This window comes from Vidua chalybeata, chromosome 5 (assembly GCF_026979565.1).
Source record: "Vidua chalybeata isolate OUT-0048 chromosome 5, bVidCha1 merged haplotype, whole genome shotgun sequence".
In the NCBI taxonomy this organism is placed as follows: Eukaryota; Metazoa; Chordata; class Aves; order Passeriformes; family Viduidae; genus Vidua; species Vidua chalybeata.
Window position 1 is genome coordinate 25,714,057 of NC_071534.1, and position 15,621 is coordinate 25,729,677.

Genomic DNA, 15,621 nt, shown 5'->3' on the forward strand with positions numbered 1-15,621 from the left:
CAAACTGGTAACTACTACCTGATAATTTCTTCCAGACTGTGCAGCTTGTAGGTCCAAGAGCAGCTTATTCTGTATGGACTCATGTTAGCTGTGCAAATTCTGGGTACTAAACAAGACTGGATTCTGACACAGTGCAACATCGTAGAACAAGGTTTTTCACTAGACACAGAGACAGAATCTTTTCCCAAAACTAAAACAGGAGAGGAACTGTGATTTTTGATTTGACCAAGGGGTACAGTTATGTTTTTGATCCTAGTCTGCTTGCAAGATGGCAAACATTAGCTCAGTGGGGTATTTGTGCCTGTGGATCTGATTCTTTGGGACAAGTAACTTAAACTGAGATTATAGAATGAGATTAACTCCTACACAGTGCATAGAAAATACATTTTCAAACATCTGTTCTCATCTGGAACTTTTACAAGCCCTTTATTGAATTGTTTCCAAAGCCCTGCCAACTGTACTATAACAGTGGTGGCAGGACCTTTTAGTGAATGGGAAAGGTTTTGTTTCTGCATTAAAGCTAAAGCACTTCTCCAAAGGTCTCCAGATTTCACAAAACAGTATTTAGGATGGCTCATGCTTTGCAAGGCTACAATATGCACTTGGATTTACGTGCTCTTGTAATCCCAGAGTTGTTCATTTAGTTACCTCTAGAGGTTTTGTATAGTCAGATTAGAGTGTTCAAAAGTTAGATTAAATTCTTTCAAGCTAGTCTGGCATTGTCACAGCTGAAGAATTAAATCAGGCCTGTTCCATAGCATCTTTATCAAGTGCAAGGAACAAGCAAGGAGTTTCACTCACTCGCTTTTGCACCAGGGGTTCATTTTGTGAATGAAACACACTTGGATTTTGATATAAATGTGAATACACAGGAGCTGTGTCCTAATATTGGACTTGACTTTATTCCTGGCTTCACATTCATGGGGTTTTTTCCCTTTATTTCACATTAAAGCAGATCTGCTGTTGAACAGGCATTGTGCGTTGAGACAGAGATTCAAGAACACTTTCCTGTCTCATCAAAACTTTTTTCTCTTGCTTTGATGTGTTTTGTCTTCCTGTTACCTTGCTACTTGTGCTAAGAACACAATGCCCTTGGAGAAATCTTGTTTCACTGCATATTCCACACCCTATATATCTGTGCTAACTCCAGAGATGGGCAAAGCACAATGTAAAGGTGTTCAGGGTGCTTAGGTCCCTGCCAGCTGTTTGCCCTCTGAATTTCATGCATTTTTAATCATACACACTTCTGTCTGTCTCCGGCTTAATGCTTTCATGAAGAAAGCCTGGTACTCACTTGATTTGCAGCCATCCACTTCTTCACAAGCAAAGTCCTGTTTCATAACAGCCTTTCTGTAACTTGGGTGCTGGTTATACCACAGAACAATGTTTTAATAAATGTTATTTACATTTTTCAGGGTAGCTAGAGGGGTTTTGGTTTTAATTAGCTGAGTAAGAGAGTCATGAGTTATTATACAGACACAAAAAGAGCTGCTACCATCATCTCCTTACCCATGGCTCCTGTGCCAACAAAGAAGAAAATAGTACAGGCCCTTGCAGGCAAGTATTTCTTTTTGAAAGAGGGGGAAGGGGAAATTGATTAAGATGTTACAGTGTGTATTGTGCCTGGAGTCCTCAGTGGTTTTTCCTTACCTGGCCTAAGCCAGAGGTAGAAAGTCACTTCAACATTTGGGAGGAGCAAAAGGAGTGCAAGCCCTCCTGCCATCCTCCCCCATAAGCTGTGCTTTGCTGGGGGGAAGTCAGAGAAGTGCTTGCATGGAAACACTGCCTGCTGAGAACCACTTCAAGTTAATTATGGACCCCCTCCTCCCCCCTCTTGCTGCTGTTTCCTTCTCCTTCCCTTCCTAACCCTTATCCTTCCCTATCTCCTTCCCTTTTTAACCCTTATCCTCAGCACAAAAGTCTCTCAGAATCCCCCTGCTTATGAAACTTGGAAGGAGCAAGGTCCAAGGGACAGAGGGGGAGCCCAGGGAGCTCTGTGAGGAGGACCTTGCTCAGCAGCTCAGCTTATGATATCTCCAGGAACATGGCCAGCTTGGATGATGAACCAGATAAGGCATGAGGCTTACAGTGCTTGGCAAAACGCACTGGTAGCCCTGCACCAATTTTTGCGTGAAAACTTTCCAACACTTTGGATGCTGGCAGGAGCTGGTCCCGTTGCAAACAGATTTAATTTCCAATGTCAAAGGAAAACTTAATTTGGTTACAGGCCAAGTGCAAGTGAAAGATGGATGTGTGCATCCTGCTGAAAAATGCTTCTGATAATGAGAGCCTGGAGTGGCTGTGGAGGGGACAAAAGGGACATGCCTGTCCTCTACTGCCAGTTCCTGCTCTGCCGTGGGGAATGAGGGCTCAGATTTGCCCCACTTGCTGAGGGGGATCTATCCAGAACACCCTGCACTTTGTGATAAGACAAACCATGCTGCTCACAGCTCTACTCAGAGTCAACACCAGCAGCCTTCACAGTCAGTGTCCTGCTTGTCACACCCTATCCTGCCACTGTTCTCTCCCAGCTATCTTAACTGACGAGATTAACACGAGGCTGTACAATATCTTCCCTAGCACAAGCCTGGCCCTTCACAGAGATAGCTATTTGTACTTAAAATGCTGAGATCATCCAGAACTCAACTCTTATGTGGAAGACTGGGACTGTCCTAATAAACAGTCCCAAAACCGTGTGTTGAAAGCAGCAGCAACAACAGTAATTTTATTATTTTCCCAAAACAGGGTTGCTTCTCTTCTATGCACAAACGAATAGGTTTTGCAGACTACATCATTCATGAATGCCTGTCTAAACTCATCAGATTTAGGAACTTTCACTGACTTCAGCAAGCCATGGTGGATCAACTTGTATTTGCACTTCCCAGGACACACATTTGAATTGAAGAGCAGCTAGTTCATTCCTCACTTTTTAGCATTGTGCCAGTTAAACACAAATGACTAAGCCCAGAGCAGCTATCCTATTTCTCACTGAACACAGTTACCCACACTACCCCTGTCTAGCACAAATTCCTGCTGACATGTGAAATTCTCTTCTAACTAAGTCCGTCCCAAGGATGAATGAAATAGCTTCTCTGGTCTGTAAGTTTTTCCTAGTTCTCCTGTATTCCTGTTACCACGAATGGAAGCTTTTTCCACAGCTTTAGGAACATGAAAGCTGGGCAGAGCCATAGGGTGGTGTTTCCACTGAACTTCATTCCCTGAATGTAGTTTTTCTTCAAGCCATTTTATGGGTTGGGGGAGAATATCCTGTGTACCACACCCACTTCTAGCCAGCTTCACACAATTTACACAGTCAGGAACCAGAAACCATCTGCAAGAAGTTCAGATATCAGGCAAGCCAGTAGCCACGCTGATTCTGAGCTGCAGGGCTCATATTTCACAGTCCAACCTAGAGCACATTCTGTTTATCTCATGGGGTAATGACAGTTCAAAAGCTGCATGTGTGCAAGCAGATGAACTTAGGTGAGAGCACTGAGCCCAAGAAACAGGCTAAGGAGACTTCATGGAAGAGCTCACACTAGCTCACAGAAGCACAGAGTCTTTGGGATGACTTCCCAGTTCATTTGAAATTGAATCCATGCCTTTTAAAAAAATCCTGTAACCAAACAACAGCACCAAAGATGGTTCTCAGTTGTACTGACCACTTCTGATTACTATTGGAAATCTCTCCCTAGCACTACACAGGTCCTCCACCATATATTTTCTGTGGGTGTGGTGGATCTGGTATGATCTATTTGGGCATGCAATGAGCAGGGACAGGCTGTGGGGCAGGGGGAGGACAAGATTAACTCCATGTTAAGGAATGTCTGTACCTCCTAGAAGAGCTATGGAATCAAGATGAAAAGCCATCAAAAGATGCTTTTGCAAAATATCTGTTTCCTCTCCTTTCCTTTTGATAGGGAATCACTGCCATCCTCACACAACAGCCAAACAAGGATTTTTATGCATTTCTGCTGTGCTTAATCACATTGCTGATAGCAACCATAATTCCTGTATTGTAGCTAAGTAGGAAGAAAGCCTGTTCTTCTGTCTGGACAATTACAAAACTCTCCAACCACACACAGCCTGACAGACTTGCAAGCCCAGAACACCACAAATCAAAAGGTTTTACCAACACTTTTAAACTGGATTTAACCACAGATGAGACCTCACGGCACTTCTGTCACAGCAGCACTGAAAAGCAGCTCTCAGTCACACACCAGTGGATGCTGGAGGGAGAGTTGCTGACCCCACGGATGAACAATCTTCCTTGGTGAGGCAGAACGGGCTGCAGCAAAGTCCCCCCACTCTACATCAGCTCCCTACCTGCAAGATGGCATATGACACAAGCAAATTGCTTATAGCTCTTGGGGCAAGTCAGGGAGACTTAGAAATTGAAGACACATTTTCTGGTCTCTACTGCATGCCTCTGTAAGAAAAATAAGGAATTTGTCTTCTAAAATTGATATCTAAATTATCAATATATTGTAAAAAAATAACTGCCCGAGTCCATCATGTTTAGATTTTACTCTAGTAAATGTCATTTTTTTTGATGTGTAAATGTATCACAATGTATCACTTCGGTGCCTTTGAAGGAACAAACTCTGTATGGGAGGACAGTGCTATTCATAAAGATTAATGCTTGCACAGCCTCCAAGGGCAAGCTGCCCCTGTTGGACTTCTTTAGGCATAATTAAAAGCAGCTAAGTGAGGTTTCTCCTTGCAAGGCCTACTGAAGGAGCCCATCTCTTCCCACTGGCTGCAGCAACAGGGTAAGGGAAATGGCTTTCCTAGGCTAGCACCAGCCTTTGTGGAAACCTCTCCTTGAAAGCAGAATACAAGGATTGCAGGGCACCAAACTCAACATCTGGCTGGTATTGAGCTTAATTTTAGTTTAGACTTGTATAAGCTGGCCATGGGAGCAGAGGAAAATCTGTCACTACATGTCCTGTGTGAAGATGGGGATATCTCTTACAGATTATTCTACCACTCAGTGACTGGTGTGAACACCTGAGTATCTCTTATGCAAACCACAACTACTTTACATTTGTGGACCCCACTGAATCCATTACTGAATGGTAACAAGGTAGTCATTAGATCACCTAGCAGTGACCTCCTTTTCAGCATGAAATATATGCTGCGGGTAAGGATCAGGGGGGTTGGCTGTGTTTCCTCCTAAGTCTTTTCCCTCCCTCCCCTCAGGACAAAGGTGGGCTTGGTTCAAGGTGAAAATAATTGGCCTGACAGAGGAAGTTCATTCAGAGGCTCTGAGATGCCCTGTGAGGTTTGCAGGGAATGCAGATGGGCCCTGTGAAGTGTCAAGCCTTCCTGCAGAACCAGAGCTCTGCACTGACAATCAGCTCTGCAGTGGCTTCAGCAGAGCCACAGAGAGTTTACCATAAGCAGCCACCAGATAGCAGACCCGTACAGGAATTTTCCCATTCCCTTCACACCCTGTGCTGGGCTCAAAACAGCTTATGATACATGGCTGATGGAATAGCAGGAGAGAAATCAGGAATGTTAGCAATGAAATGCTTCCTGACTGCAGCAACAGGAGCCCCAGCCTCCGAGTTCATGGGGTGACAGCCAGGGAAGCAGTTTCACTCACCATTTCACTGAACACAACTTTTTTTTATTGAACGAGCTTACCTGAAATTCTGGAAAGGAACAAAGTAGATTGGTGAGCTATTTCAACTCCTACCCATGCCAGTTCTCAGTTCTCTTCTATTCCTCCTTTCAGAAAACACTGCAGTGCTCCCAAACTGCATACACGACAGCAGAGTGGAGAGGAACTTATTTGCACTTGCTCACCTGGAAAGCTTAGTTCTGCCCTACTGCCTTTAAGATGTCAGACCTCACTATCTCTAATTTACATACATTTAGTAAGGAAGTGTAAACCTGTGGCTACCCCACCCACTGACATTTAACAAGAAGCAGCTCTATAGATTTTGTTCACATCTATAATGTTGATAAGCACCAGTATCATCACACAATGTATTTCAGGATTCCCACATATAGGGTCCCCAGCTCTAAGACTTTCGGTCCTCTCCTGAGATTCTCTGCCTCTTCAAAACAGAGAGTTAAAATAAATGAACAGACACGCCACACCTCACACATGCCATGCACACACACATGCAGGGCTCTGCCTTTCAAACTGTCCAAGTTTCCAAAAATTCTCTTATTTTTGCCAATTCCAGCATATCTGAAGCTGGGAGGGAAATTTCTGAAAATTCATTCCAACTTAGAATAGAGGACATTTCATTATCTTTTCTTTTTTTTTTTTTGCACCTCTTTTGTTGTAGGCATCCATCTCTCTTTCGTCCATTAACCCTACTTCTTCCACAACATGCTACCTGACAGACCAGAGAGCATGAGCTTCATCCTAGCATTCTAATCCTGAGTTCAAGTATCAGAGCTACTCGTATCAAGAGAGGAAAGAGATCCTTTGCTACAAGTTAATCCCACCCTCCTTCTCCCCACTCCTCCAGATACCAAGGGCAAAGCAATCCCATTTGCCAAGCAAATGCCACCCTGGAAAGAGCTCAGCTTTGCTGTGATCCCATTTCTTCCCTGTAATCAGCCACATTTTCCACCCAAGCCTTGGAATAAAGACTTGCTTGGGCTCAGCACGGTCTCTGCCTCCCCTTTGTGTCAGGAGAGGCAGAAGGGCTAGTTTTGGAAACAGTCCCTCACGCCCCCTTCTCCCCAACTCTGGCTCCTGCAAGTTCCCAGCACCAGAGTCACCACCAGCTGGATCATTCTGTTCAGTTTGTTCCCTCCAGGTTCAGATCAGCTTCTCAGCTTGAGACCCATATCTCTTGATTCCTCTGCAAGGAGAAAGTGACACCAACCATTATTCTCACAGTTTTATTTGTAAAGGACATAGCATGAAAAGCTGTATTTCGATGTACTTCAAAACCTGAAAAACCCATGTCAGTTTGTGGTGTGTATGTTAAAGTGCTTGATATAACAATACTTTTATTAATGTTGTCTTGAAAATAATCCAGTTCTTATTCCATTAGTAATGATGTAAAGACAAAATATACTTAATGGAGACATTTAGGGATCATTTTAAGCTATACAGGGCACATTTGTACATTTCAAGTGTAACACACAAGATTTCCTCTCACGATGCGCACCTTCATTTGATTGAAAGAAGGAATTCTCTCCAACACGCTGCTGCGCAACTACCCTAAAAACATGTTTTTGAACAATGATATCTAAATACACAAACCAACTTGGAATAAACATGAGTAGATTTTTTTCACTAAACAGTACAACTTCATTTGTTTCAGAGAATTATAAATACACATTTTGTACATAGTGAGGCATTAGATTCTCTGACTCCCTCAAGTTACCATGCTGGCTGTTAGTACAACTGGACTATGCAAACTCAGACATCTGCAGATGGGCATTGGATAGGATTTTTTTTTTGTTTTTTTTACAAAGCAGATACCAGAGAGCTTTGGTCTTTTCCAAGATTCCCTTTCTCAACCAAAGAAGGTGCTTTAACACTGAAGTAAAAACTGTGTTAGCTTAGAAGAATCCTGATGGATTTCTCACCATTCTAGTGGGTAGAATGATTTCTGTAGACCTTACAGAAAAAAACTCACTGTTTCCAATCAACAAGTAGTCCACTAAAAAAACCCCATACATGGTAGAATAAAAATTCACTATGAAGAACCATTCTCCCAAGGTTGTCAAATAACTACTCCAGGAATCTGAGACACTCAGCTGTGCCCCTTTTGGGGTGATTTATTGCCTACAAGGAAACATGAAACATACATAGTTTTTATTGTATTATTATTAATATGATGCAAAACCTGACAAAACCAAACAAGTCAACACTTGCTGAAAAAGCTGAGGTGAAGTTATGTTAAGTGCTAAAGGTTTCTTAATGTAGCCTGGAATGGGGAAAGGCCCTGATCTGAATTTTAAAAATTCTCAGGTTTTGATTTAACTTAAGAAAGACTTAATGTAGTTATTGCCTTTTTTCTCTGTGTGTGGTTTATTCATTTAAATGAATGACCTTTAGAGGTGCCTACATTTCTCCTTTATCCTGCTTGCACTTAACTCTTGTCATGTCAGATGAATGTTACGACTGTTCCAGTCAGACATAGCCTTTGGAGAAGTCTGCAGCGGTGTACTTTGGGAAGCATCCAGCCTGCAAATGCAGATGATGCTGTGAAGAAATCCAAGGACTAAAGAGGTGGTTATTTCAGCAAAATGAAAGTCACTCAGACTGGGCTGGGCGTGAAAAAATCCTGTACAGCAGTCATTAGACATGAAAGGCCTGAGTTGTAATAGAAATCAAAACATCCTAAGCAGTCATTACCAAATAATGCTGCCACATGGTTTCTGGTGCTAAATGTATAATTCATTGATAGAGTTAAGTACAGGGACACATTTTCAATTGCTGCTGATTAGTTGTCATGCATCATCATTAGAGTCTGCTGACTCTAAGCAGACATGGCTGGCCACACAGAAAATCCTAACACCCCAATTTTCACATTTCTGGAAATGTAAGAGAGACGTCACACGGCTCTGGGCTCTGGCTACTAACTCGAGACACCATTCACAGCCTTTACATTAGTTACTCACACCCACAGCAGTGACATGGCAGTGCTGCCTGCATTATTTGGGATGAGTTCAGTCAGTTTAAGGAAGCACAAGCTCAGGAGGAAAGAATGGTTATTGAAAGCTGGAACCCTCATTAAAGTGGAAGGCTCCTTGACAGTGTTATTTTACTTCTTAGAAACAAAAAGACTTCTATAACATAAAACTCTCCAATGAAACAAAGTTACATGAAGAGTTTTCTTCTGGTTGGGAATCTGACATGAAACTTTGACACTGAAGTGAGTGCTGTTCTACGAATTGAGCAGCAGAAGGAGCACAGGAAAGTAGAGAAGCTTGACAAAAGGCAGGTGAGAAAGCAAACCCTAATTTTCATCCTCCTTCCTTTTCCTTATCTCCCATCCCTCTTTCCACCATGTGCACTATGCCAGAACCAGTCAGGGGCCTTTCCCAAGTCTCAGCTGACAGTGAGACTGCGAAAGAATCCACTGACCAAATACCCAAGATTGTGGGAATAAACAAGTGAAAACAAAAACCTTGAACTAACATCCAAAAACTAAAACCAGGTGAAGCTGTGTCCTCAGACCCTTCCAACTCCCATCCACAAGAATGGAAAATACACTCTATTTACTGCGTGGTATTCACAAGGTAATGTTGATATAATCTCTTGTTCAATTTGTATCATACAGTTGCTCCCATCTCCTCACCAAGAGCTGTATCTCCATATATGCACTGTATTAGTAACATATTAACTGGAATGAGTGTAGGAGAGAAGCCTCAAAACACCAACTTGAGAATGTTTTTTTTTTCCTCCTTTGCTTAATTTCTTTTCTTTCTGTAGCTGAATAATTAAAAAAAGAAAATCATCCAAGATCCTGTACTCCCCTAGGAACATTCATTCTGCAGGATAAAGGAAGACTCATAACCTGTCAGCATATCAAAGCCAGCTAATACAGTTTGGTAGCAGAGCAACAGCAGTGTTTGTGGCTCTGCAGCAATGATTCTTCTCAAGTACAGCAAGAATTTGGCATAAACCAAATTCCTCATCATGGGGAAAAAAAAAAGGTCACCCACAACACAAACTGGCTGAGGGTGAGGGTCAATCATGAGAACATCTAGACAGGGAAGGGACACACTGAGTGAGTCAAGCAAGCACCATTCCCCATCTCAGGCTGCAGCACAAAGGCTTCAACAGGTATTTCATCCTCTCAGGCTCTGAGACTGACTGCAGTCCTTCTCTCCAGTGTTTAAGCATTCCAGCACTTATTTCCCCTTTTGGAGATCAACAGGAGTGACACAAAACACCTTACAGAAAAAAAAAAATAACAACTCACTACTTCCATGCACGGGAAGGTGAGTCTTTGAACAAACAACAAACTAAGAGAGACCATGTACAGTAGGGTAAACCAGCATATGCTTACAGCATTTCCAAGAGTGACACAATCACAATGGCTACATAGGGATATTTGCTGTATTAATTTGCAATACCTGAAAAAAGCCCTGCTGAGTTTGCGCTGTATTTACACGTTGATTGGCTTCTTCCTCGCAAGCAAGTAGTGGCATCCCTTCCCACCTTGGTCCTTCCCTCCCTCCCCCAAGTCCTTCCCCTGGGTTTAAGCTACTCATAGTCAGAACAGGAACATTCACTCTAAGAAAAATTTCTTAGAGTAATATAATTTCTTAAAGAAAGATAGCATATTTACACACATCTAACACATGAAAATACTCTATTTTTTTGTACTAAATTTCTGTTTCAAATAAACTACAATACTGCATCTTAGCTTTCTGCAGCTTTAGAGGCCAGTCCCCATCAGGCACAAACTGGGCTTCCCAATCCTGCTTCCACCAGCAGCTTTGCCTTACAGTGGTGCACTACCATGGCATTCAAGTCCTGACAGGTCTCCAATTGTGGTTTGCTTGTTTGGGAAAGGAGTAATGAAGTTCTCAGCAAAGCCATGCTAAACATCCACTCCTTTAATGAGCGATCCTTCTAGGATGATGTTGAAATCTTGCAATGTCTGTAGGACTCGGATAAGGGAGTTGACAGTCATGCGGTCCCGGAGGAGAGCGTTCTCCTCGTACATCCTCGTGATGGGCGGGCACTCTGCCAGCAGCGGGATCCACTGAGACAGCAAGTGGTCCCTGAAAAGGGGAGGACAGGAATCGTTTTAGCAATTACCACAGATATCACACTGGAATTCTTCTCCAAGAGCACAACCCAAAACATGCAGCCCCTTTTGGTGAGCGGTGGGTGTTGTTTGCACGTACAAGTTTGCCATGTAATCGCAACCCTTGATTTGATTAGTAAAATACTACCTTACTGTAGAAAAGAAATTGAGAGGTATTAGCAGAATTGGACATTTGTAAGAATTCAGGAACATTTTCAGATCAGGAACAGTGAAAGTAAAACTTGAGGAAAATCTGACAGACTGCCAGCTGGTTTTCCAAGTATCCAGACAGGTACGACAAAAATGGCACTTATTTATAGATATACTAATTTCTACCCTCCAAAATACAAGTAAGTCCCACCCTCCTGCCCCTCTCCAAGTGCAAGACAGAAAGTGCCCTATTAGGAAAGAAAGGTTCCTCTAGAACAGTTCTGGCAAAATTATAACAGGCATCCCATTTTCACAAGCAATTGAATGAGGGTTTAGAAATTCACCAGCTCCTGAAAAGGAACTCTGCATTCCCAAAGTCAGTACTTCATCAAAAATAGCATTTCAAGACAGATTTCATACACGTGACTGTCAAGCTAACAGCTATAAAAAAAGCTCAAAACATTTTTAGCAGTTTAGACACTAGCCGTGTATTAGTAGTGCTCCTTTGCTCCAATTTTTGACGTAGTACTAAAGCTGCCTAAAATAGGCACTGGATAATAGGTGTGAGATGGCTTGAAATGGAAAACTAAAGGTAATAACAATGGTGGGAAAATATTCTTCTAGTCTAATGCCAGAGGACACACATAATGAAAGCAGTTTGGTACCTCGTCCCCAGGCAAACCAGGATTTGGAATTTGCCATCCTTTCCAATGTTCCTTGGAGCTGTATTGATGGCATTGACATAATGACAGAAGGTTTTGCATGAAGATCTCTGAAGCAAAAGGGCCTCCTCATTGTCTCCAATCTGATCACTGGTTTCAAAGTAAGCAACAGCTTTCTCTGTGGTAGAGAGAACATCAGAACCCAGTGAGAAGAAGCACTTTGTGACACAGAATCACACAAGGGAATCCTTAAAAAAACAGCCTGCTGAGAGCTATTCCACAGTTTATCTATGAATTCCTGACTCTGAAGATCACAGGTAGGTGGTCACCTCCACCTTTGCCATGGCATAGCACTGGTCAGTCTGGTTGATGTCTAACACAGGTAACACCAAGCACCAGAGCACCCCTCAATGGTTTCACTTTAAGTTATACCATCAGCATTGATTTCTCACTTTTTCTGAGTAAGCACTTACCCTCAGGCTGAGCATCTCTGCCTTTAGACCTGTTCTAAGGGAGGAAGTACATCTTAAATTACCCCTACATAGGCCTACAGGTAAGGATCACCATTGCAATGATGAGGAGAGTTCTCATAAATCAGGAATCCAAACCTTTCACTCCCTGCCCTTTCCTAGCTCTCCCCCTAACACTGATAGCTCCTCTACCCCAACCTCCAGCCTACCTTATTTCTCTCAGAAAAGCAGCTGTTTGAACTAGGCACTCTTAAATTTCTGTGCAGATTCACACTCTTCTCTTGCACAGAGTTTAGTACTTCTCCTCTGCCATCAGGTTTCTCATTGACTTTAAGCAACCTGGAGCAGATGCTTGGCAGGATAAATAGCACCCTAGCTGATAAGAATCCAAGGTCTGTGTGTGAGAAGTCATTTTGCCCTAAACCTTTTCCTCCAAATCATATACCAGCTTACCTATAAAATCCCAGATGAAGACATTCTTATGGAAAATGCGAGCTGATTTGAATCCATGGTGGAAGACATGCTCCAGTGCTGCAACCAGACCATTTTCTCCACACAAGAGAATGGTAAGGCTCCCTCTCTGTGGAAAAGGGAGAGCAGGTAAGTACAACTCGCCTTGTTTGGATGACAGAAACTTCAGAGCTAAAGGTAAGTACATCTACTGGTACTTCAGTGCCATTTCTGTTTATAAAAATTTGCAGGCAAGTAATGAAAAGCAGGAATTACCTCTTTCTCTGGCTTGTGGAAGTGTTTTACAATGTTGTTCACAGCTTCCCCGATTCCCTCTTGGATCTGCCCCGTATTAGGCTCTGTGAAATGATGGAGAGCAGACTAGCTGAACGTTAATCTTTGCTTGCTTGATATTTCAGCACTCATGTCCTTTAACTTTACAGGAGCTGGACAATGTATGAACAGGATCTACACTGTCCCATCTCTGTGCTTTAGCAGAGAATGCCTCTTGTGACCCTCACAGTCCCGTGTCCTGTTGCAGCCAAGTGCAGTTACTCATAAAAGCTAATTTTAGGGATGTGAGGTCGGTGTCCCCTAGGGTCCCTGCAGAGATAAGCTTTGCCAGAAGGCAGCTCACAGCAGCCACATCAAGCTCTGAGCTGCCCTCAGAGGCCTATCTTCCACAGACTGCAAAGTGAGCTGGGAAGCTGAGCAGCATCAGCTACTGCAAATTCTGCTGCCTCCTCCTCCCTCATCTCATATCTCTATGCTCCAAAGAAAGAGATTATTATCTCTCAACAGTCAAAAGGGGGCATTGAAAGAGGCAACATGTACGTCAAAGAGCAAACACCAATCATGGAAGGCAGGAAAAGCTCATCAGCTTACAGCTGCTGCTCTGCACCAAACCTTGCTTCAGGATGAACCCTCCTGTTCACAGAAGCTTTTTTCCCCAGCAGTTGGCAGCAGACCCCTTCCCTATGATCCTGGAGAGGAAGGCAAGGACTTACTGGTGTTCCTCCCTGTGAGGGAAGTGATGCTCAGCCGCCGAGTCACAGTGGGAGACTTCTGCTGGGGCGGGGTGCGGCACTGCCTTCCCAGCTCTTCATCAGATGTGGAGGACACCAGCTCTCCAATGAGGATTCGCTCCAGACTGCCATCATCAACGCCTTTTCCCAGCCACCGCCCACAGGGGAACCTGCAGCGTGCCCAGGACAAGCACAGGTCAGCCACACACACAGTGCAGCCTGGTCTCAAAGCTGGGGGACAGCTGGCACCCAACAAACACAGCTAACAGGCAGGGAATACTTTGCTTGCCAAGCAGAGCTTTGCAGGAGCAGCCCCTGCACCACAGCTGATCATCCTTCGAAACAGGGAAATATGCAAAGCTTGGGTCACACAAACATTTTATGATCCACATCTTGTTTTCTGCCAAGTTATTTTGCACTTGCAGCCACAACTGATATGCAGCCTTTAACAGCGCTGTGATGATTAACAACCAAATCCCCATAGAATTTCCACCCAGCTGAGGCTGTGACATCTCATACTCAGACCTCACCTCACATTTTACTGCTGTAGCTTTGGATCCCACACACAGCCCTAATGAAAGCCATGCACATGTCCATACCCAGTCACTTCATCCCATGTTCTCCTACTTTCCCCTATACACTGTGGCCAACTCTGAGATCTGGAGCTCACCTCTCTGCATTGCAGCTTCCCAAGTTCACATTTTTAAAGAAAATTTTGTCTGCTCAGCCACGTTTTGTAAAAGCAATGGTGAATTAGGAGACCATTTTGACACAGAGGTATGTGCTCAATATAAGATTAAGAAATCAAAGCTTTTTATTTTCTTGCTATTTCCCCCAGAGCGTCATTTCTGCTCTTGGAGTTTAGAGTTAATTTGTGCACAATTTCACCACACTACTTCAAATCAAGAGATCCATTATTAGACACAAACATACAAATCACTTCCAAAAGTATACATACTGTCTGTCCTGTCTCAGAAAGATGCAAAGAAAATCCTGCACTCAAATCTTATTTAACATTTATCAGATTATCTGATTTCAACTAGGGCTACTGAAATGAGAGAACCATGGGTGGGGGAGACCAACCCAACCCTATCAGGGACCCAAATCAGCCGCAGCCAGAGTTAAGGAGAAGGTGAATGCCTTCTTGCTTTCTCTAAATTCAACAAGAATTTCAGACAAGGAAAATTATGACTTGTTGCTTACTTGTACGTGTGTCCTGTTATTTCATTCCTGACCATGACACAATCAACTAGCCACTTGGCCAGTAGCCCTGAGTTGTCATGACCAATCTGAACGGTCGTCAGCTTCCCCAAGTTCTGGCACTGAAATGAGTAACAGTTTTTGCTTAATTTAAAAAAGAACAGACAACACACACCCCCACCCCATGCAAGCATATGGTCAAATATAGGCTTTTATTCAGTTTTCTAGTTTTCTTTGATTTATAGAACAAGTATTTTCGACCAAACATGCAGAGCATTTTCAAAAGCAGCATAATTATTTTTAGACAGGAGAAAAGAAATAAAACTGTTAAAAGCTTGTGGAGAGATTACATTCTTTGTTGGGAGCACTCACTCTGAATATTTCTGAGAAGTATTAATTACACATTTCTGAGTAAGGTGATAAAAAGGTGTGCTTTTGCAGAAGAAATAGATCTTCAGTACAAACAGCTTTTCAAAAATACATTTGAGCATACTGACCTTCGGGTGACTCACCCCACACTATGCAGCAGTCCCTAGATCCTTTATTAATTTCTAAGATTGATTTGCTTATTGTTGACCCAAACAAAAACCACAAACATGAGACTCAGCATCACAAAGACACAGAAGAAGGAAAACAAGGCACTGTGAATTCCAGTGCAAGATGTAATTGTAGGTGGGGCTGGCAACAACATCTGTTAACGTCACCTAAACACTTCCCTTGTAAGACCTTAGTTTTCACTGCTTCTGATGCTGCCAAACAAGCAGCTTGGGCTGATATTTTCTACAAGTGGGTGGCTACCCAAGTCGATATTTTGGAAAGCTTCAGCCAGAGGAATAATTCAGAACAGAATCAATACAGTCCTTAGAAATACCTAAATATGTCATTTTGCCTGTTAGAAGCCTGGAGATCTTTTCTACAGAAC

The 15,621-nt window shown here is 43.0% G+C and overlaps 1 protein-coding gene across 1 annotated transcript in view; it reads right to left on the reverse strand.

The window, feature by feature from the left end:
- Positions 1–6,853: 6,853 nt before the first annotated feature.
- Positions 6,854–15,621, reverse strand: part of DENND5B (DENN domain containing 5B) — a 105,415-nt gene continuing 96,647 nt past the window's right edge. The window contains exons 16-21 of the mRNA XM_053943765.1: positions 14,703–14,821; positions 13,482–13,669; positions 12,751–12,833; positions 12,478–12,604; positions 11,558–11,732; positions 6,854–10,716 (exon numbers count right to left, since the gene is read on the reverse strand). Coding sequence (XP_053799740.1) covers positions 10,533–10,716; positions 11,558–11,732; positions 12,478–12,604; positions 12,751–12,833; positions 13,482–13,669; positions 14,703–14,821 — 876 coding nt within the window. The 3' untranslated portion in view covers positions 6,854–10,532. The remainder of the gene's footprint in view (positions 10,717–11,557; positions 11,733–12,477; positions 12,605–12,750; positions 12,834–13,481; positions 13,670–14,702; positions 14,822–15,621) is intronic.